General features: G+C 41.3%; 1 protein-coding gene across 1 annotated transcript in view; it reads left to right on the top strand.

Moving 5' to 3' along the window:
- Positions 1-23,410, top strand: part of SORCS3 (sortilin related VPS10 domain containing receptor 3) — a 302,417-nt gene that overhangs the window by 151,375 nt on the left and 127,632 nt on the right. The window contains exon 4 of the mRNA XM_040606476.1: positions 9,951-10,109. Within this exon, the coding sequence (XP_040462410.1) occupies positions 9,951-10,109 (159 nt within the window). The remainder of the gene's footprint in view (positions 1-9,950; positions 10,110-23,410) is intronic.

The following is a 23,410-nucleotide window of genomic DNA, read 5'->3' as shown; positions in this document are numbered from 1 at the left end:
CTTCCCATGTATTAGGATCTCTGGCACCTGAGTTAGCATGTGGAGCTTGCAACCACAGTGAATAGCTTAGACCTGAGTGCTACTGTGCAGAACACTGCAATGCCAGCATGTTTTGTTAACTTTAACCTTTAAATTTTGGGGGCCTCAGCCTTCCATCCAGAAAATGAATAGATATTCTCCTACCTCCTCAGCTTCCTCCAGTAGGAAAAAGTTAGGAGGAATACATTAGGGACAGTGAGGGACATGAGTAATAGTTGCCAGTTAAGTAAATTGAGATACATCGCTAGCATCTGGATGTGAACGTGAATAAAGCTGACTGCTGTCTATGTTCTCTCTGCAATCTGACTAAAAAGCAGAAAAACAAAACGTGTAAGCAGAGGAGAAGCAATGATGCATTTAAAATTTTATTCAGGTTTAATGGCCTCAAGGGAGATACATAATACAATTTTTATTTTTCTAAAGAGTCATGAAACACTCTACTGTCCTCAAATGAAACAGACTGCTGTATGCAGCCTGCAAAAGTCTACCCCCATAAGTAACTATCCATGCACATCTCTTTGTTTTCTGTAATGGGGCAACTACTATGAGTAAACTTATTCCCATGTGTAAAGTGTTCTCCCAAGTGAGACCTATAATCAGAGGAGTGTTTTCATATAAATGGTGTTCTCAGTTCCAGCAGCTGTGGTGCACACAGCCTCTCCTTATTGATAACATTATTTTCTGTAACTATTTCTGCTTACATGGTAAGTTATAATGGTGCAAATTACTTCGTAGTTCTATGGAGAATGGCACAATGCATGGTTGTGCATTTACTCAAATAGCATATAATTACAACAGCGAATGCTGCTTTTCTCTTTCAGTTTGGGATCAGAGCTGTTCTGTGTCACTAGAAAAAGCTGGTGACCACAAAACATGTTAGATGTTGCAACAGTTAGGAATTTCCTGTGTTGAACTGAGAAAGGTAAAAAGGCATCATGCAGAACTATGCTATGCAGAAATACCAGACTTCAGAGCAAAGCATAATGTAGGTCAGAAGCTTTATGTTTCTCTTCTGCTGATTTGCTGTCTGTTTTTCCTGTGGAAGCACCAGTTATTACCTAAGGTCATCTGCCGGGGTTCCTTCTAATTCTGGTCCAGGCCCAGTCATAGAAGTGCTGGTCAAACTGGGTATATACAAAACCAGCCATATGGTGATGCTTGTAACCCATTTGGCAGTTCATAGAAGGGCACTATGCATGAACATGCTGTGGTATGCCTTTAGCTGAACAGCACACAGTGGCCTCGGGAAGGTGGGATTACTGTGGCAGAGGGCTTTGCTCTGATGATCTGTGGGGAGCTGGAGAATGTGCAGCTGTAACAAGAACATAATGGGATGGAGTAACCTTGGGTAAACTCTGCCTTGCTGTGACAATGAAAAGGTTTTACAACTAAGCATGTGGCTGTTGCCAATCAGTCACTCTTTGCCAGGTCAAACACATGCTTTTTGGATGGCTTCCATCCCCACTGGCACCTGAAATTTAACAAGCAAATGCCTGCTGTGCCTGGTAATTAAAAGTGAAAAGTACATGTGTCCAGTGCCAAAAAGACAAGAGAAAGCAGGGAGACATGTTGTTCTGACCTGCTTAGCAGTAAAACAAAGATGAGATGTTCTGCTTTGTTGGGTCTAGTACGATGGCTTATTCCACTCCTGTGCATGCAAAGCGGATCCAGCCTGGGATTTGGCATTGTGGGTATGTTAGGACAGCAGCCTTAGAGTGTCTCAGTTCCCGGCTCTGATTTTGCCTAAGCCTTACAGCCATGATATATTTTCATTTCCCACCTGCCAAGGAGTGGCAGAGTGGTTTTCCTTGAGGGGCTCTTGCTCTGTATCCAGTTTAGCTTTGATTTGCTCTTAATCCTAAGGGCATCCTGCAAGGTGCATCTGTGCTCTTGCACAGCTGCTAGAGGTGGTAATTAAATGAAGAGCTCTCTATAGGGGATGGGGGGTGTGTGTGAGCATTGGAATCCTGTGAAGTGTTTTGTTTTGGTGAGTCAATTTATGGCAGATATGGCTGCAATGCCAAAAGCCTGTTCTAATTTTTACAAATCTGAACAATTAATTGCAATTGTTATCTGGATATAACCGGATATGAGAAATAATAGAGGTCAGAAAGATTCACTGGGGTTATTCACTGTAAAAAAGTATGATGGGCTGATATGCATCTCCTTAGAGAAGGCAACATGGTGTTGGTCCTCATTTGATGTGCTTTTGCTAATCTATTTTATCAGAGCTAATCATGTAAGATATCTCTCCTATGGATTTTCAGACAGGAGGATGATAGAAATAATTCTTTTGCCACCAAACTGCTCTATCTCAGTCTCTCCAAAGTCTTTCTGGCATCTCTGCCCTTTTTAATCTTTATGAGAAGCAAATGAAAGAATTACTGAGATGCTGTAATCTGAAATGTGTAGTCTTCCCTGACTGAGCCAACTGTATATGGCACATGTTGTGACTATATATTCCAATTGAGTATTTACTGAGTATAATACTAGGATTTCATGTGTGTAGATTATTCAGCCTCATAGGCCAGACTTATGGTCACTACTGTTTCAGAGGTTCTGTTGAGAAAAGTCACATATTGGGTTGGTTATAGCTAAAACTCTTAGCTTTATTTTTGACAGTACCAGGATTCTGCTGAGGGGCTTTTCAAGTTAAGAGTGAACCTGGGGTACTTGATCCTGGTTAGAGGGTGTGCTGTTTGAACAGCAGATTTATGCTTGCATCATTTCTGAATGACAAAATCATCTTGATATCTATGCAGAATATTATTGTGATCTGACTTACGAAACTTATGATGAAACTTGCTCTCAATTTTGAAGATGGCCTGTCTAAATATACATTTAAAACCAAGGAGACAGCAGAATAATTACATATTATATTTCAGGAATGGATTTGATATTCATACAAATGAACAAGTATCCCAGTGATGTCCTCTTTTGTGTTGCAATATCACTGGGAGACACTGCTGTCTTAGTTTTTTTAAAAAAATAAATAAATTTCATTTTATAGCTTATTATTCTTTACCTTGTAATGATCCTCTTTTTTCATCTACCTTCTCCAAAAGACAAAATAATCTACAAAGACATAGGATCTGCGTGTAACCTTGAACAGCACGATGTTTTCTGATCATTTTCTCTCAATATTGGAAAGATGGGGAACCTGCAGATGGGTTCCCCATGACGTTAGTGTCGGAGATTTATGCTGTCTTCTCAAACCAGCTTACTGCAATAGAGAGCTGCAGTCACCAGCACAGCTGGAGGAGTCTATGGAAGAGGTCCTTCACAGGAGTTGGATGCTTACAGAAACAGCTGTTGACATCTGGAAAGTCCATGACAAGCAATGGGATTCTGCAGAGTAGAAGCTGGTTTGTAATTACAAAGAAGTCCTGTTGGAAAGGAAGTTCTGGAGAAAGGTTAACATGAAGTGCCTGAAAGGTCTTAAGAGAGCTATTTGGTTCTTTGGTCACGGTACATATAATGCAGACCCAATCCAAAAGCCTCAGGAAACTCTGTTTCATTGCTTGGTTTCTATGGGTGTCTGACTCATTTTTCATTATCCAATAATAAATACAGTAGTGAAAGTCACCTTTAACACTTAAAGATTGCTTGGATTTTATGGGATTGTATTGAAGTGAGTGCCAAGGTATAAAAGCCTTATGGTTGAGGTACTTTTATAACACATGCTTCATAAACCCTTATAGAGTGAGTGCAGTGCACTTCATCCTTTAAGATTACAGCGTTATGGTTCTGAGACATGGTGATCTGGTGCTATATTCATTAATTAAACCTGTTATTAATGTTAAATTTTGGGCAATAAGAAGTGAAGTTACAAGAAGTTGAAAGGGGGTAGGTCCAGATAATTTCTCTCTCATAAAAGCTCAGTGCACCATTACTGTTTGACTCATGCCCACAGGTTATCAGCATTAAGGAAGTTTTTTGAGCTATGTGAGATAAGAAGGAGCCCCAGATCTGGGCAACTCTGTAACACAAGGGATTGTAATGAGTTTTCTTTTTGGGATGCAAAGTTGGTAATTATGCAGAAGCTGTTGCCTTCTTCATGGCTTTGTATTTGGCTCAGATGTCCCTCTCACCACAGTTGCTGATCCCTAAGTAATGGGGTGGTTTGCTTTTGTTGTGTCTAAATAAAAACGGTATCTCTTTAGAGCAGACTTTTATTACTGTCATCTCCCATTTTTTCCTGTCTGACTGATATGCTGGTCTTGGTGACTGGGAAGTAGAGGTTGGCTTCCTTTTCCCCTGATTATTGCAGAAGTCAGTATATCTACAGGGCAGTGAGCAGGTATCTAGCAGTTTCTGAACATCTGTAGAAGTTTGTGTAAAGTTAAGGTGTGCTTTCTAAACTAGTGCAAATCATGCAAATATAACCTTTAGCTTAATGCTGATTTACATGGATGTTACTTTTGCTGGTAAGTAGACAGTTACTTGTGACACCAGTACATTTTTAGTCTCGGAGGGGTTGGGGCTGATGTACTTAAACTGAAGTTTTTAAATTGAACTGACACTTGGTGAGGAATGAAGAAAAAAAAAAGATGAGATTTTCATTGCAATGAGTTGCATCTGTCCTCCATGGGATTGGCAGAGAAGGGCTGCAGGTGTGTTCTGAGAGGTTGAGGTTGTGTAAATACCTTCGAGGGCATCCTTTGGCTTGCAAGGCAAGTAAATTGCATTAATGATGTAGGGAGAGGAAGAATGAGAAGGGAATGAATAACCAAATATTTGCCAGTGAGAAATTTCAGATGGTCAAATATTTGATCTGAAATGCTTCAGCAGTAAAAAATTACTTTACCCATAAAGGATTTCCGAACTGTTCATACTGGGCATACTTGTAATGAACTAACGTTTTGAAGGAAGAAAATAGGGTTTGTATCTTTAAGCCTCTGAATGTCATTTGATTTTGGTTTTTCAGTTTCAACAGTAGGAAAGGACATCGTAAATCCAGTCAAAGCAAAAGTCCTCTGTTTGCATTGACAGTTCAGCATAAAATGTTGAAATTTTTCGGCTTTTTAAAATCAAAGCCAATATGGAACTTTTTTGGGGAAGTAGGCTTAGCTCCTTATAGTCTTGTGGGACCATGCAATCCTTTAAATGCTTTAATTCAACAATTAAAAAGTAAAAAAAAAAATATCTTTTTAAAATCAGATTTGTGTTTTATTGTTGTTGGTATAAGTATAGCCTGGCTTTAGGAAGGACCTAAAGTTGGGTTTTTTTTGAGGGAGGACCTGAAGTGCTTAGAGTGGAAAGTCTAGTGGGAGGAGGCATAAAAAATAATAATAAAGCCATTTCACATATAAGCTGAACACCTTCAAGATGAAAATCACTATAAAGCTGTAAACATGAACCCTTAAGCTTCTGTTTTTGCAGGAGCATTTGTGGCAGAGCTACCTTTTCGATTGCAGAAGAGGACAATACAGTGCTACAGAGCAAATTGCTAATACTTTCCTGAGGAGCTGGGTTTCTGTTGTAGCTACGGAGGCTTGGGTGGTTTGTAGGTGGATTTTTTTTAAAAAAACACTTTTGTTTATTTATTTTTAGAATAGCACTTTATATAGGTGAATGAGAATGTGACTGGGACATCTGAAAAGGACTGCTTATGAAAAGCATATTAAAACGAAAAGGAAGATCAGAAGGCAGTACACAATAGTTTAATGCTATCTACTTATTTTTGGGAACAAAAGACATTTATTTTGAACCTGTATTCTTTGTTCATTTACTGAGATACTTCCTGCTAATATAGCTCAGTGGTACTACTGCTACAGATATTGTACCTACAAAAGTTCTTCATACTGATTTAGAGATGCACTTCAGTTATTTACAGTAAAAATTTGTTGGTTGAGAAAAATAAAAGGATTCAATAAAACATAATAATAATAATAATAATAATAAAATGCCTTTTATGTGGCACGGTTTTTGGGGTTTTTTTTGTCCAGAGGTAGTTTATTAAAAGATTCAGCTGTGTACAAACAGATCTCTGTTGTGTTAAGATATCACAGAACCAGGTAGAAAGAGTGGTGATAAAGCTTTTGAATCCAATTATATGGATACAGGTAATATGATGGGGTGTGTGTACATGTGTTGTTGTGCCTTGGGTGCAGAAGGGGAAGGGTAGCGGTGCTGTGCCAAGCAGGCCTGCTAACATGAGGGCAGTACTGTGGAGGGTGCCGAGGGAAGAACGGAGCGCCAAGCTGTAGGAGAGTCTGGCATAACTGCAGTAGACAGATTCAGGCAGATAGGAGCTCAGGCTACCTGTAGCTCCAAGCCAGCAGCATCTGGGCATGTTGTAGCGTTGTGCCCCTAAGAAGCGTGCTAGCTTATTAGTGGTGTGGTTCAATATTCCACATCACAGTTGTCTTTGTGCCTGGCTAGCTTGGAGCAGAGGACGAGGAGTGTGTCACCATCTTGACTCATCCACCTGCACACAACCTATGTGAAACCAACACTGAGGAAGATGTTTGCATTAACCTAGTGACACACTTGGCATTTTAATCAGGGTAGCAGGAACTCAAGCTCTTAGTTACAAATCATGCCTTACTTTTTATTATATTAACCCCACGAGAGCCCATGCCATTTCAGTGGAGCTCCTTTAAGGGTCGCACACGCTCTCCAACAAATATGAGTGACTCTTAGCTACTTCCACAGTTTTTTTACCGAATGTATGGTATGTATAGCATGACACTTCCCCTCCTTTTTCTTTCTGCCTGAAGCTAGTGCTTCTTATTTCCTGGGATAAATCCCCTTGATGTATTCAGAGCTGGATGTGTTTTCTGATTGTGCCGAAGACCTCAGTCCATACATTGTAGTTAATGCTGTTCTTGCAAGGTGGCCTCTCTGAATCATTTCCCCTCTATGTGCTTCCCCCACTGGCGTCTGGCGTTCTGCTGAGCTGGAGCTAATTCAGAACAATTCTGTATGTGTTACCATTGCCCCTAAAGCTCCTGCTATAAAGGAGATGTTCCACATACCAGACAGCAATCTTCTGTGTTCATCTCCTAGGCAGCTACCTGAAGTTCAGCCCGATTTTCAGCCTGATTTGTTTTGTCTGGTGCTTGCCATTCATTGCCCATTGAATTTTGGAGGTCAGGCTATAGCCTCTAGAGGAAAAGCTATGTAGTATAAACAACCTCATCTCAAGTATATTTTCAAGAACTTACCCTCAGCAGTAATCAATCCTGCCTCCCGTTCCTCTCTCCACTTAAACTGAAGACAGCAATTGAAAATAGTATTTTTATATATGTGTGTGTGTGTGTATACTAGAATGTAGCAAGGTGAAATGTAATTTCCTTTTTAATAAAGGCTGCCATTTAATTTAATATTATAGAAAATGATTAAATCTTAAAACCCTATAAATTACATTTGACAACTCTCTGGTGCTCCTTTGCTATTCCTTATGGCAATTACAAATGGCAACACAGGGTGTTGGCAGAAATGCTTATACTGACTGGAGTTTGTTTATTGGTTCTTAATGAAAAGCGATTAATCTAAATCACTACCGGGGTGGTTTCTTCGCCCTGGCCCCATAATGAGAAGTGGCAGTTTCAGGCCTTTGACAAATGTCCTGCTATTTCTTTTCCCTGTGAGAAGTTGTCCCCTCCCCTCATAGCTTCCAGTAGGAAAAAGACAATAACAAAAAAAATATGAAACCCTAGAGACTCCTACTCTTCTTTTCCTGCTTGCCCTATAACAAAACTGGACCAGTCCTAACCGCATGACTGGTGGTGGCTTTTTTCATTCCAATTGAGCCTCCTGTTTCTTCCACCCTGCTTTGTGTAGGATCGGCCTTGGCTGGGAGGCTGGACGACAACAGAGATGTTGGGTGTGTTCTTTTCTCTATGTGAAGAGTGGAGAGTTGGTATCAGAACTGGATGAAGAGGGGTGGGTGACCAATGTCATGGCACTTACAAGGTATAACTGTTGTTAGACTCTTCCAGCTTTCCCTCTATCTAACAGTGACCTTTTAATATGCAGCATTATTAACTTTGTAACCTGCTGCGATATCAAGTGGAAAATCTTTTTATTCCTGAAGTTTCCTTCCTTTTAAATATAAGATGTCTCTGGAATATCTTGTTATATTGGCAATCTTACATCCTTCTTCCATTCTGCAGAAGCAAGTGATTTTTACTAAAATATGTTGCAGTTCTCTGTCTGGCACAGGCAAAATGCTTTGGATGAACAGGGGTGTATATTTGTGTCTTTGAAGTCTAAGTCACCAGAGACAGAAAAAATATCTTGAAATACTGGGGAAACCCTTCTTGTCTGGAGCAAAATGAAATACATATTTTGATCTAATTGGAAAGAAGAAACACACCAAAGCTTCCTTCTAGGTGGAGGCCATTGGGACCTACTATCAAGAGTGATTTCCGGGGGTTCAGTTGCCTGTGGGGATGTTTCTTATTTCCCATGCTGTGCACCAGAGCACAATGCAAGTGTGCTTTTTCAGGACTTGTGGTGTGGCTTTCTGTGGAACAGTTGGAGATTGCTTTATGAGCCTGGTAAGCGGTGTATGTGAGGGATGCTGAAGGAGCTCAGAGCTCAAGCTGTATTCATACAGGTGACTTCACCCTGGGACAATGTTCAGTTCTAGTTTTAAAGGCCCTTTTCATTTCTTAATGGAAAGGATCAGAAACCATTTACATTATATTTGCTTTCCCTTGGTGACTTCATGGAGTTAATGAGGCACTTAAGATTAAAAAAGCTCTGAAATTTTTTGCTTGATCAAGATCTAACATACCAAGAGTCTTACTATTCCTTGTAACTGATTTTTGCTGTCAAAATTAATGTGTTACCCTATTGTAGTCTTGAAGTTGGAGCTCTGTGAAGCTGCTTAAGAAAAGTTAATGTGGACATGTGAGTGTAACAAAACTGCAGTGGATCTCAGCTAGCTGATCATTTTGCAGCTAGCTAAAAAAGGCAGTTCCTGGATCTGTTTTCCTGCTGAAAGGCAGTTTCTATATTTGTTTCAGCTACTGTATCAATAACCTGCTGTGTTTAGCACAGCTCTAATTTATTTCCCACTGTTTGCCTTTATTTTATGGTACTGGCATTTGCTTTAATGTGATGTCGTTTTCTCCAGATGTTAATGAGATGGTGTTAATGTTTCCACAACATTTTTCTTGATAACATTTATGTAAAGCATGCCATCTGATAATGTGGAATCAACCCATTTTAAAATATTGGTAATAATTTTCTAATTAAAATTAGAGGCTCAGAAGTGTTTCCCTCCCAGTACAAATTGAGGTCATACACTTTCCTGTGCTTGGGGAAAATTATTATTTCACTGAGTGAATGAATATCTCTTACTGTGTAAATTGGAAACATGATATATGAGATCATGTATCAATGTTTGTGCATATGCACATGGATGATTTTCAGATGCCAGCAGCTAGTCTAGGTAGGCATTCTGTGTTTCCAGGGAGGTGATAGTCTCATTTGTAGCTCTGGAAGTTGCCAAATAATGGACCTTAAATCTCAGAACTACCCTGCTGAGTACTTTTGGAGAGAGTATTCCATGCCTGGAAGAGAGATGCTAGACTGGAAAGGGACCAGGACAGCCTGGTGTGGCTGTCTGAAGTTGCTGTACCCAACCAAAATAAACTTTGATATCAACATAGCATTTTTCATTATTGCTGGGCTTTCTGAGTTTATCTGGATAAAAATAAAACAAGAAAAAGAAATCACTAAATAAATCTCTGAATGAATCAGCAAATAAAACAGAAGTGAAAGCCTGGAAAAACCCCCGCCCTAACCCGTATTTGGGAAATCCTGTAGTCTGTTTACACTGTTGAACAATGTTCTGAATACATCTAATAGGAATCAGTGCTGTATGACCTCACTTTTAAATGATGTTCGGTTTCACTTTTCCATTAACACTCTTTTCCCTCAATTTTTCTATTTAGATCATGCTTCTTAGTGATCCAGAGATTGAGAGCAGCATCCTCATCAGCTCTGATGAAGGGGCTACCTACCAGAAGTACCGTCTGAACTTCTATATCCAGAGCTTGCTCTTCCATCCCAGGCAGGAAGAGTGGATCTTGGCCTACAGTCTGGATCAGAAGGTGAGCAGTGGATTTCACATGTCAATGATTCTTGAGTCAGGTGTTGAAGTTGAAGGGGATAGTGTTTAGAACCATTGCAGAGATGATGAAAAAATTATGGTGTGCTTTGCTGCTCTCACCTTGCAGGTTTAAATGTGCTCAAAACCCACCTGGTGACTCCAAAGCAAGCTTGCCAAAGGGAGCAGGGTTATACAGTGATCATGATGGGTATGGAAACTTTAGTAGTGGTCACAGTACAACGATGGAAAGGATCTGAGATTTGACGTGACATATGAAGCTGTTCTAAAAACCTATTGATTTGTAGGCCTTTATGATTGTCAAGCTGTCTTTGAGGATTGAGCACTCGGGCTGAGTTGGCCTGTAGCAGCTGGGTGTTGCACGTGAGGGGGTGCTCTCTCTGCTTGCAAACTGAATTCTGTTATCTGGAAGTCAGTGAGCAGCAACAGATGACAAACTCCTCTGTGCCACTTTTTAAGTCACTTTGCAGCACCTTCTGTTAGTGAGACAACTCTTAAGTCTGTTACTTTGTCCTCAGCAAGCCTGCTTTTACATAGCACTCATCTGTCTTGAGCAATGCAGGTGCAGTGTCATGTATAAAGTGGTGTGGCTCTGGACTGTGTGCTTCAGTTCTGGAACAGCAGTCCTCACTCAAAGCAGAGGCATGGAAAGGATGATCAAGTTACAAATTTTAGAAAACTTGAAACTTGCCAAGCTTTCCTCTCTTCCAATTTTGTCATCCATAGACTCTGGAAAGTAAAAATATGCTGAGTAGCCTCTTTAAGTTTTTTGCATTGCTCTGGGTTGACCCTGGCTGGATGCCAGGTGCCCACCAAACCTGCTCCATCACTGCCCTCCTCAGCTGGGCCAAGGAGAGGAAATATAATGAAAGGCTCAAGGGTTGAGATAAAGATGGGGAGATCGCTCAGCTGTTACCGTCTGGGCAAAACAGACTCAACTTGTGGAAATTAGCTTAATTTATTGTCAATCAAATCAGAGCAGGATAATGAGAAACAAAACCAAATCTTAAAACACCTTCCCCCCCACCCCTCCCTTCTTGCCCAGCCCAACTTCACCCACCCCCACCCCCACCCCCCGTGTCTCTCCGTCCTCCCTGAGCGGCGCAGGGGCTGGGTCTGGGTCAGTCCCTCACGCCCTGTCCCTGCCACTCCTGCCCCCTCAGGGGGCTCCTCACACTCTGCCCTGCCCCGTCGTGGTGTCACTGCCATGGGGTGGCAAGTCCTGCCAGCAAACCTGCTCCAGCCTGGGCTCTTCTCCCCATGGGGCCGCAGGCCCTGCCAGGAGCCTGCTCCAGCGTGGGGCCCTCCTCGGCTCCACCACGGACCTCCGTGGGCTGAGGGCACAGCCTGCCTCACCGTGGGCTCCACCACGGGCTGCTGGGGAACCCCTGCTCCAGCACTTGGAGCCCCTCCGGCCTCCTGCACCGACCTGGGGGGCTGCAGAGCTGTGCCTCTCACATAGACTCTTCTTTCTTCTCTGTCTGTAGTTGCTGTTCCACAAAGCTTTTTCCCCATCTTAAATACATTATGCCAGAGGCGCTGCCACCCAGTGTCACTGATGGGCTCAGCCTTGGCCAGCGGCAGGTCCATGATGGAGCTGGCTGGCATTGGCTCTATCGGACACAGGGGAAGCTTCTAGCAGCTTCTTGCAGAAGCCACCCCTTTAGATCCCCCGCTAATAAAACCTTGCCACACAATACGTGCGTTAATCTGTGTGTGTGTGATTTTCAATTCCTACAGTTATTTTTTAAGTTTCCTAAACTAGTTAGTCTCACATCACAGCTATAGGGACAATACAGCCAAAATATTGTGCCTCTTTTATTTGACAGAATTTCCTTTGAAAGGGTAGTGCAAGTCTTTACCCAAGTAGTTTCTGAGAGTATAGTCAAATAATGTACTGCCACTGTACTTACCAATCGAGCCTTTCCATCCACTTGTTAACAGGATGCTATGGCAGGCACCAGGTGGTTTGCTGCTATGCTGCTGCTGCTGCTTGAGTGACATTTGGAAGCACAAACCTATTGTAAATACAGTCCTTCCATAGTAACAAGTCCTTACTGTATGAAGGAGTTAGTCAAATGTCAAATAGTTTTGTGCACTCAGATGTTCAGTGCAACAGGGATTTTGAAGTAGGCTAGAAAGACCAATCTATTTATTTGATGTCGTGGAATGGGTTGATGCCACTTTTAAATTGAAGGTAAAGATTTTTAAATGGTACTGGTGTTTGTACAAAGACAGCCCTGAAAGAAATAGACCTCTAATGAACTGCTCATGGATGTGAGAAGCCAGATATGACATGCTGAGTATGCATTTCCAAAGATATCCAGCTGTAGTGAGCACAGAACATCTGCTCTTGGGCTGAAACACTGTACTTCTATTTCCAGTGTTTTGTAGTCTTTTTATGACAGGTTAGCCACTGGAAGGAGAAATTAAAATACAAAGTATGCACACACACTTGACTGTGAGGTTGGAATTATGTTCACCTGGTCCAGTACAGCAATAGTGGCTCAGGAGCATTTCTGCTTCTGCTCCTTCAAACTAATGCGTCTGAGTGCCCGTCTCTGCTGTTCTCTTCTGATCAGAAAAGAGCCAAAGGAAATGAGCTGTAAGTTAGAAACACCCTGAGGCTGCTTGCTTTTATCCCAGGAACTGAACAAATTTGTCAACAGTGTAAGAACAAAAATGAAGTGCTCTGCAGCTTGTTGGTCAAATGGAAATGGAGCAATGCAAAGTTCAGACTTTGCCTCTATGTTTGCCTTTGTGTTAAAGGCCACTCACTATGCTTTCCATCCGTGTTCAGAAAGATGGCCTTAAGTACTGGTTGAAAGCTGATCTTTGAGTGGAACCACAGAGGCAGCACTTTTCCCAGTTGAAGCATTTGCTTAACATAACTCAGGTATAGGTTGTGCTCAGCCACGTCTTGGCTTAGTAAAAGCTGTAAAAGAATTGTCACTCTGTCTCAGGATCATGAAGCTTCACTGCAGTTACAGTTAATACTAAGATAATGGACACCGCTTTTAAAGTACAAAAGCAGTGCTGTAGATTGTGACAGTAGTGCTATGCAAAGTCCCCAGATGAAGTCTTCTGAGATGCTTGTGTGCTACATTCCTGCCTGTCTGGAAGTACTGTCCCAGCTGAGTGGGAACTAGAGGTCAGCCACAACCTTCTGTTAGGTGGGCGTTAGGCTAATGACAAGAAGAAAATGTCTTTTAGGCTAAAAATGCTAAATCCTGAAGTAGCTTCATCATGTGTTGTGCATCTCCATATCACTGTTGTGGTGGTTCTCCCTTTAGAAACCAGATCAGGATCTCACACTTTCCCACACTGTTATGCCATGCCCTCTCTTCTAGCTGTGATCATGGGATCATGCCAGTGGCTATGATCATTTGATCTCTCTGCTGCTGACCAGAAAGGAGGCATTAATAGCTCCTAAAATAAATGGCTAGGGAGGTTGCGGTAGTGCTCTGCAGTTGTGAGAAGGCTATCCAAAGAGGTGCCATGCTGTTGTCAAGGGCTAATTTCCCAACAGGCTTATTTCCCAACGGCAGCCTGGTTCTGCTGGTACTCTTCTGTCCTTTGTTTTTGTGCCCATTTTCCTGCAAGGCAGCATGAAGTTGCCTGTCACAGAATAGGTGGTGCTGGATCAAATGTTTGCTTTCTCACTTCATGTATCCAGGTTTTTGGGATACAACTGCTCTGAAACACTTTTGATTTAAATACATGAAAGTGCAATAAAATAGAAAGTTTATCATTAGTCTGTAACCTGCAGGTAATACTCATCCACAGATCTGTGACAGGGAAGGTGCTGAGGAAAGTCTGTGGCTTGCTGTATCTTCAGTGGTGTAGCCACTCCTACAGTGGGAGACCACAGTCTCCCACTTTTCTAAACTTTAAAAGTGTGTTTGACCTTTAAAATCTATTTCTAATGGCTACTTTAGAGGCAGATTTTAAAATGCAAATAACTCTGAAACCGTATCAAATACATACAATTTGACTCCCTGCAGTAGAAACTATTAAGGGAATATCTAATCCATCGTCTCATAACTGTGAATGTGTAAACAAGTTTGCAAATTTAATTTCATGTCTTAGATTACAAAACAGCTTTCAGATTAATATTTATTTGATTAATTTTCTTTCAACTAAAAATAATAATATGGTGTTGTAAGCAAGCTGTGGTCAACTTAGAAATTAATGAGCGATGAACCTGAAAATCCGTTTTGTCTAGTATGTTTTTCCACAGTAAAATGAAACATCAACAGCTAGTGCCCTACAAATAATTGACTTGGTTACTTCCTAGATCAAAAGATTTTAAAATTGATTTGTGTATAATAATAGAAAACAATATTTTTATTTCACACAAAAACTTTAATAGTCAATGTTTTGGATCTTCCTGAAAGGCAGTTTTCCTTTGAGGTCTTCTGACCTTACAGCTGTTACTCAAAAGGCTGTAATTCAAGCCTCTTTTGCAATGATTGTTTTATCCTAAGCATCCCTTCTTTTTAGCTCTTCTACACATTTGAAAACAATGTTAGGCTATTTATCCAATTGATTAAAACACAAACTAACCAACTAAAAAAAAACCAACACGTTTTGAATTCTGTCCTCTTCCAAGTTGGCGTTTTGGAAGGTGTATTCACTATTCTAAGACAGTAGTGAATAAGTGGAATAATGTAGAACTCTGTGACATTCTTGTGGAACTACAGTCTTTACGTGTCCCCTGCAGTTTGACAACGGCCAGATGATAATTGTTTTCAGGATATGGTGTCCCAGTTAGTTTTTTACCCAGCTAATAGTAACTTCCTACAGTCTTTTAGCTTGCTTAAGAGAATGAGACCTCAGACCAAGTGTATATATCTCTGATATCCAAGGCTTGTCCTGTCTTGCCTGAGCAAGTGAAGCCTTCCTGCAGTAATATTCTAATTGTGAATTTTCTTAGCCAGTTACTGTTATGTCACTATTATGTGTAATTTTGATCATAAGTTTATGCTTTCAGCATCTCCTGCTGGCATTCTCTTACTCTGAGCCTGGATGTTCAGGTGTTGCAGGATGCTCTGCAGATAGACTTGTTGTTGTTCTCACTGTTCTTCCTATAGCCTTGTTGTTGAATAATCTCACTCCCCAAGTTTATCCCTTGCATGGATCTGTTTTTATATCCACCTGTGGACTTCTGCTTCCAATCCCATGTGATTGTAGTTTAAAGCCCAAGCCTCACAGCAATCTTCTATTGAAAAATTACCTTCTTCTTTAAAAGGAGCCCATCTCTTCTTGACAGAACTTGTGAAATATGACTTCATAGCTGTGAAAGCCAAAGGCTTTCTGACAATGTTATCTCTTCCATTAACTGAAATAATTGAATACAGCATCAGTTCAATCCCTGTATCTTTTATTACCATTCCCACATGTGTATTGTCCCTCTTTTTTCCTGCTTGGAGCTATTCCCAGGAGCAAGGGAGAAGATTCAGTGCGAGGGATGGAGCTCAGCAGGCTTTCTGAAAGATGTTTTGCTGCGTGGCTGCTGGTTACTTTGTTCATTTAAGGAGAAATCATAGTCACCACCATTTGTTTTCTCTTTGGAGTATCTAAAGAGTTATTGAGGATACTTCCTCAGTATGAGTCAATGCAGCGTATCATTCCTGTTCTTAATTTTTGTAGCCAATTATGACCCTCCTCTGCCTTGCTAAGTCTTGTATTATCACATAAATGCTATGTGACTGAGCCAAGGAATCTGTTTGTGTGGGCACAAACGTGTAGCAAGTTCATAGACCCTAATATCTTCTCACAACATATAAAGCGTAGACAGGAGGGTTTTTTGCAGGGCTGTAAACAAGCATGGGTGGGTGTACTGCTCCCCCCTGCGCAGCCGTGTGGCATTGTGCAGTTATTAAGCCCTGGGAGATTAATTCCATTATATGAGTTGAAAAATCTTGGATCTCTTCCCAGTAGATTTGAGTGTGTCTACTTTATTGATAAAATAGTGCAGTCTGATGTGTGCATGCATTGGTTCTGTTGATGGCCCCCTGTGGCCTTTGACAGAAGGTGGACACTATGTAAATGTTACAGCCAATTTTGCTGCTGATCAGGCTGGGTCTCACTAGTAGTGTCCATATTGGTACTTGCATGTATGAGCCAGTACAAAGGGAAAATGGGGCTTTGTCCAACATTTCTCACAGGTTTTTTCAGAAAATATATTGGAAACCTTTTTAAATGACTCGTGTATCAAAGAGTGATAGGAAGGGGAATATATAAAAAAGGTGTGATATTCTTTGTTGGAAAGTATTGGAAACTTTGTTATGGAGTACTGGGAAAGCTGAGAGTCTACCAGCATATATGTGAGGTATAGTTTTCGTTGCTGCCATTTGCATTGCTGGGGTTGAAGATCTTGAATGAGTCTAGCATTTTTGATACTAATATTTCAAGTACCTGATCATTTTTCTTATTTATCCAAGGAACAAGCTAATTCTCAATAAGCTCAACTTTCCACACCCCAATACCCCTCTGGGGAATGCATCAGTCTGAAGGTGGAAACAGAAGACAGTTTCCAGCTCCATGAAATTTTTCTCAGAATGACATTCGAACTTCTTTCAGAGCAACATGCACAACTCTCTTACATGAATAGTAGTTTAAAAGATAATTAAAAAAAGGAGAGAAAATATTAGGGAAATAGGGAGAGAGATATTTAAAATATTTCAAATCACCATTCTTAAGAGAAAAAACTATGCAGAGATATAGCTCCATCTCTTGCTTACAGGCCAAACTGTGATTGGAAACCTGCTGGGAATAGGTGAAAGACTGAATAATTCAGTAACAGACCAGTGTAAAATCCCCAGCGACACTATTATGAATTTGAGAACTCTGGATAAAAAAGACATTTGGCAATCAGTGTCTTCTCCCTCCATAGGGCTTAATCTTCAGCAGGAAGCAAACAAAAGGAAGTGGGTGTCTTAATATGTTTCAAATGAGGTGATAAAGAAAATGTGCAAGATAACATTCTGCTGTATCACCAAGTTGCACCTGGCAGACAGTATCAGGTCTGACTGAGGAGATTCCTTCGGTGTTGGAGATGTGGCAAGTTATGATCTGAGAACTGAATGTGATGCATGTCAGAGCCCTGACTATCTTGACTAGACACTGCTGAATTTATCAAAAAGAGTCACAGATAACACTAGGACTACATGGGAAAGCTTTTTTAACAGCCTAGACACAGAGCCAGAGCCACAAAGGCAGTGACTCTCTCCTGCCAGGTGAAATTCTCCCCCAGACTTTGGGCCCAGGCTGACAGTACAATGTGGGGCAGTTAGGCAGCTAAGGGTGGGATTTTTTATTCATTTATTTATTCGTTTATTTATTTATTTATTTTGAGAGCATTCAGTTGGGTAGAGTGCTGCCAAAGAAATCCAGCAGGACTTACTGAGGGGAGGGCGAGGCTTGGTTCTTCTCAAAAGGTAGGCACATTTTCCTGTGCAGTCATCTGCCTTTGTCTGGGATTCTTTGTGATGAGCCATTTTCATAGACTTACAGAACAGTCCAGGTTAGAAGGGATCTCGAAAGATCATCTGGTCCAACCTTTTGTGGGAAAGGGAGCCTACATGTGATTATCTAGCACCCTGTCCTGTCAGATCTTGAAAACCTACAGTAAGGGGGACTCCCCTACATCCCTGATGAGGAGGTTCCAGGGATTGGTTGTTCTCACTGTAAAAGATGTCTGTCTTATACCAAGATGAAATGTCTTCTGGTGCAACTTAGACCCCTTGCCTCTTGTTCTATCCATGTGGCTCCTTGTGAAGGGGAGCCATGCAGAGAAATTAAGTACAGAAATTAAGTCAGACTTTTATATGTGTGCACACACATGGAGAAAAATGTGATTCCTCATCCACTCCTTTCCTGTCATGGTAGGTCACTGAGCTGGGACATTAAGAGAGCCCTCAGTGCCCTGAAGGATGCTTGGTCCCTGTGTCTTGCGGGGAGCCAGTGCTGCAGGGTTTCAGGCTTAGCTTCCCCTCCATCTGTTCTGCTCAGTTTCACTAGCGCAGAGACCGGGGAGTTGTATTGTCCTTCATTCCTGGTAAGTGCCCCAGCCCCTGGTCTTAGATTTTTCTGTGCCTCTCATGGAAACTTAGGCATGTGGGGACCTTAGGGTTGCGTGCAGGTAAGGATATTGCACTTTGAGTTGGAACTCCTAATGCTGGACAGTGCAATTCTAAGACAGCAACTGCACACTGCAGACGTGCTGAAATTCAGCAGCGTGTGCTGCTGAACATCCAAAATGAGATGTGACTCCAGTCCAGGCCTGCAGGTTTTCTTTCTTTAGGAGCTGAGGTATGGGGCTGATGAGAGGTGGGCTGGTGGTGCCTCACATCTCATTTTGATATAAATCAGCAGGCATTCAGAGCTGTCATCTGGTCCTCAGCAGCAGTCCTGCTCCTGGAATTTAGATGTAACTAGTTGTCAGAAGTGTGAGCAAACTCTCCTTCTATCAGCAACAACTTGAGGCTGCACCTCTTGAGTAAAACTCAGCTTCTTTTAGCAAGATGTGAACATTATATTTAACTAGAAAAATAAGCTCTTTCTGCTCCCACATGGATCCTCATGGTAGAATCTCCATTTCATCATATGATGTGAAAGAACACACTGGAGTTAATTTCTCATCATGGCTCATTGGTATCTGAAGAGCACAATGACTGTGGTTCCAGTTCCATGGATACAAAACTCAGCTTTCAAATTTATCTTGCACCAGTCACTTGGCATTTGAGCACCCTGCAGAGTGAAGCTGGAGACACACCAACTGCATTCTTTTCTTCACCCAAAGGGGAAAGAAATCGAGGAAGCTGCCATAATAACTATTACTCCTACAGGCTTGTCATACTGAGGAATGAAATGAAGTATGTTGCCCAACTATAAAGGAACACTTCGTGGTTCATGTTTAATACAAGCCATATTACAGTAACTGTGCTTAGAAATTCTTACCATTCTGACTGGTCCATTGTATTACACATTCATATTAAGAAGCAATCTCTGCCCCAGAGAGCTTGCAATTAAACGTGAAGCTGACAGGCAAAGCATTGTCCCTGGAGTATCCATAGCGTATTCAGGCACAGGTCATTAAAGTGTTTAATTGCCTAACTACCACTGAGGACTGTAACAAAGTCAGAAACTGAACCCAGATAGAGTCCTGTTCCCATGACTTAACCACAAATAAGCCTTTCATCTCTTTGCATATTGAATGCTCTTCTGAGAACATCAGGTTCTACAAACATATCATGTGTCCTTCATTGGACAAGCCACCTGCCAGCAGCTCTCCCAGGCAGGCAGGGCTCCATCAAACAGATAAACTGAAATGTTAGTAAAGTTTAAAAAAAACCAAACCAAAAAAAATAGCCCCAAACCAAACCCTTGAGATTGGGAATATTTAAAGGCAATTTACAGAAGTCTTTTCTTCAATGTGGTAATGAACTGAGGAATCGAAATCACTTAACTTCATTTACAAATCATGAATATGTATCAGTGCCTTTAAATGAAAGGACGACTAAAACAGATATAGTGTTTGTTCAATTCATTAAAAGGAAGACAATTTATCAGGAGGTTTTTTTCCACTCTTAAACTAAAGCTATATGCAAATGTAGGGAAATCAAGACCTTGCGCTAATTCTGCTGCATGATGAATATTTTTATAATCCTAATTAGAACCAGTCATTTAGTTCAGCAATTTCCCCCAATCTAGCCAATTTGAAATTAAAATAGATGCCTTGATTACAAAACTCATTAGCAAAGAAGCACCCTTTTCGCTAACCAGTTCATTTGGAATGCACAAACTGAATGAAGTGAGGAGCACTTGTGTTGTCAATTGCCGTAAGTGAAGTGAGCCTTAATTGTTAGCATTGTGAAGTATTTGTGTTGCTGCATGTTTCATTGCAGTATAATATATCATTCATTAAATGTAACAAAAGCAGTTTTTAAATGATTTAATTAAGCGGTGTTGGTGCACCAGGTAATTTTTATAAAGTCAAATGTCACAATTGTTTGCATTTGAAGTATTGATGGGCATTACTGTCGGAAAGAAGACATATAACTATGCATTTATCATTCTGATTATGGTAAGCCTGGCAGTTTTAATAGGAGATGAGAAATTGAATTATGCAACCCTGGCTCTATTTCAGAAATGCCCAATGAATTTTGTCCTAGGAAAATGGTGAACTTTGGGCTTGTGGTGATTTGTGATGGCAAATAGAAAGTAACTGCTTGTGAAACTTGATTTAGCCAGAACAGACTTTCCTATTGCTTTTTATTTATGTTATAGACACTTCATGAACAGGTTTTACTTTGAAAAGGAAAATATAAAGATGAATGGAGTGAGACACATTTGATGCTTAAATATGCTCTTCTGCTGAAGCAACCTAGTTTATTGTGTAACAGAGCAAGGATCCTGTGGCTGATTCCTGGGCCCCGCTAAATCACGGCTGTATATTGATTTTATCTGGAGCCTAAGTGGGGCGAGGGGTGGATATAAATATAGCAGATGGGAATAAACATGAAGGAATGAAGAAGGTTGAAGAATAAGAACACTGAGGGCATGATTTATTTTGCCTGACTGTAGAGGTCTAAAATGTAGCAATGTGTACCTGTATTAGGTGCCAAGGGTGCACATAGTAGTTGGTGGTGATCTACTGAATGGTGTCAGTTGATTTCTGGAAGCAAATGTAGTGACTATTTTAGGATGAGGTAAATTGTACCTTAGACTCATTTGTATTGACTAGGCCTCTTCTGACTGTCAAGGAAGTAATTTCCTTTGCTGAGATGTAAGTATTTGCTGAGATTAGGGGACCTGAAACCAACCCTGCTGTCTGAATGTGTGCAAAATGGATTACATGGGATATGATTCCAATACGAACAAAGCAAGAAAAAGCATTACATTTCCTAGCTCCTGCTATCATGCCTACAGGTTATAATGACCCCCACCGTGGAGGAGAGAGCAAACATGATGTGCAAGCAAAACCAATCTTTTGTTTTTCTTTATCATGATTCATTTGTGTAGATGTGAATTTTCTACCAGGCTGCTTCAGTGAAATGAGGTGAATCCAGAATGATTTCCTTGGCCTTTTTTCCCTTTTCTTTCTCTCTCTCTCTCTCTTTCCCTCTCCCCACTGCCCTTTTTCTTTGCCTTCTGTATTGCTTTCCAGAGCTCCGTCTCAGTGTTTGTTGGGACTGATAGCAAAATTAAGTCTCCTCTAAAATCTGTTGAGCAGAATTACAGATATTATATCACTTTCAGTTGAAGAAAAAGCACAGTCCAGCTATGGACTCCACTCAGATGTCTGCTGGTGCTGACCATGGAAATCTTTAGTCTGGTTCCTTTCTCTTCTCATTGAATTAACTCAGTGTGGTGCTGGAGGTTAGAAATGAACTATTCCAGACCAATAAATTTTACCCAAAATATCATAGCTGAAGTAACAGAGAAGACAATGAGCATAAACTCATGTGAATTGTCATGAAATTTTGCTTTTGAATAGCACTACATATAAAATGTAGAACTCAATAGAAAAAAAGGCAACCCTGACCTCAGAGCAGACAAATGGTTTAGCCTGGGCATAATTTTAAGGTTATGCATAAATACATTTGTAGATTAACGTCTGTTAAATATGTAAGCCTTTACATATTAGGGTTTGAAGTGGTTATACAGGCAGGCTTTCACTATTGCAAGGTGCCTGCAAAGACATACAAGTCATGTATGGGCTTTTAGTGTTGGGATTTTAGGTAGTTTTACACTCTTGCATTTTGCTGTTCTCTTGTCTTTCTTTGATGCTTCAGGATGTTAAAGCCATAGCCTGAGGAAGATGGGTCTGCCAGCACCTGAAATTATGACCATGGGCATGTGGAAGGGACACTATTTAATTCCCTTGGGCCAAAAGTGCTTTCTGGAAGGTGGTGATTAAGAAGCTGTTATGTTTTGTTAACCAAAAAGGGTCATACTTTATCCGGAAGGATTCAGGACCCAGCAGCTCCCATTACTGTCAGTGATTCAGGCAGCTGAGAACTGTTGGAAGTCTGCCCGACAAGGACTATTCTTTCTGTCTGGGTAATGGTGGCATTAATTAGTATTTGCACATTGCCTTGACAATACAAGACCTCGCTGTTTGGAAGTATTGCACATTAGGATGGCAGTGGGCTACTTAAGACAGTATTTTCATCTTTAATGTCCTCAAAGAGGGATGGCTGGGATGGGATAGACCAGTGTCCCTGAGGCGGTCAGCTGGATGGATGATGCTGAGGGGTGAAGGTGCTTTCCCCCCATGCAAGCACCTGCATGTGCCTATTTTTTATATCATCAGCAACCAAGATCTGGGACAGTCTGTCAGGGTGTGTCCTGAGGGGTGCATTTCTGTGTGCCAGACTGGGAGCTAGCAGTCAGACCTGGGAGCAGCAGGCTGTTCCTTGCCTTCAGTTCTGCTCTTAAGGCAGTGGTGTTTCAGGTTCCTGTTAGCAGCTCCTGAACCTCTGGCATATTTTCATACCCTGAAAAAACCCTATTGCTTGGGAACAAGGTTGTGTGAACCACCCAGAGATGGGAACTTTTGGGAAGTGTACAGTCCTGATCCTTATGCAGAGCCTTGGCTGTAGCTGACAGTGCCAAGGACCAAAGTCTTTGCCACTGTTTTACTTCTAGCTGCTCTTGTAGCTATGCTTTCCATTGCAATTGAGGATGTGCAGGGGCCAGTCAGGTCATCAGATCCTACAGGCTAGCCCTAAACCACACAGAGCCTCTGTGACTTCATTTCAGTGGGCATCTGTTGTTATGATGGCAATGTCTGCATACTGCTTTCCTGCTGGGCATGTCACATCTATTTAACAGGATACTGTTATACTGGTAGAGATAAGATACAGTATTATCAAAATATTTTATACAGCTGAGAGATGTATATGTGAGAGCCAAAGAATGAGCAACTCCAGAAAAGGAGCAGACAGGAGCTGATATTTCCTCTCCACCACTCTTCTGTGAAGCATAACTAGATTTTGTAAATCCCAGGATACCCTGGTGATTTTTGCACCATGGCGTTCTTCGTAGGTCCCTTCGTGCCATGACCAGGAGGAGTCATCTGGTTTACTGAGCAGTGCCAGTGCTACCACAGTCCTGTCCTGGTCGTGTTACCTACCACTGCCATGCAAAGGGTATTTAAATGGCTCAGAAATCACAGCTTGATGGGTGCCAATACAGTGGCAGAGCCAACGAGGCAGTGAGAGAAGCTGAAGGGATATAGGAGCACGGGAAGGGAAAGTGAGCTGTGCAAAGTTA

Source organism: Falco naumanni, chromosome 9 (assembly GCF_017639655.2).
Source record: "Falco naumanni isolate bFalNau1 chromosome 9, bFalNau1.pat, whole genome shotgun sequence".
Lineage (NCBI taxonomy): Eukaryota > Metazoa > Chordata > Aves > Falconiformes > Falconidae > Falco > Falco naumanni.
The sequence above is the reverse complement of the archived record's forward strand: the minus strand, read 5'-3'. Positions and strand labels throughout refer to the sequence as shown.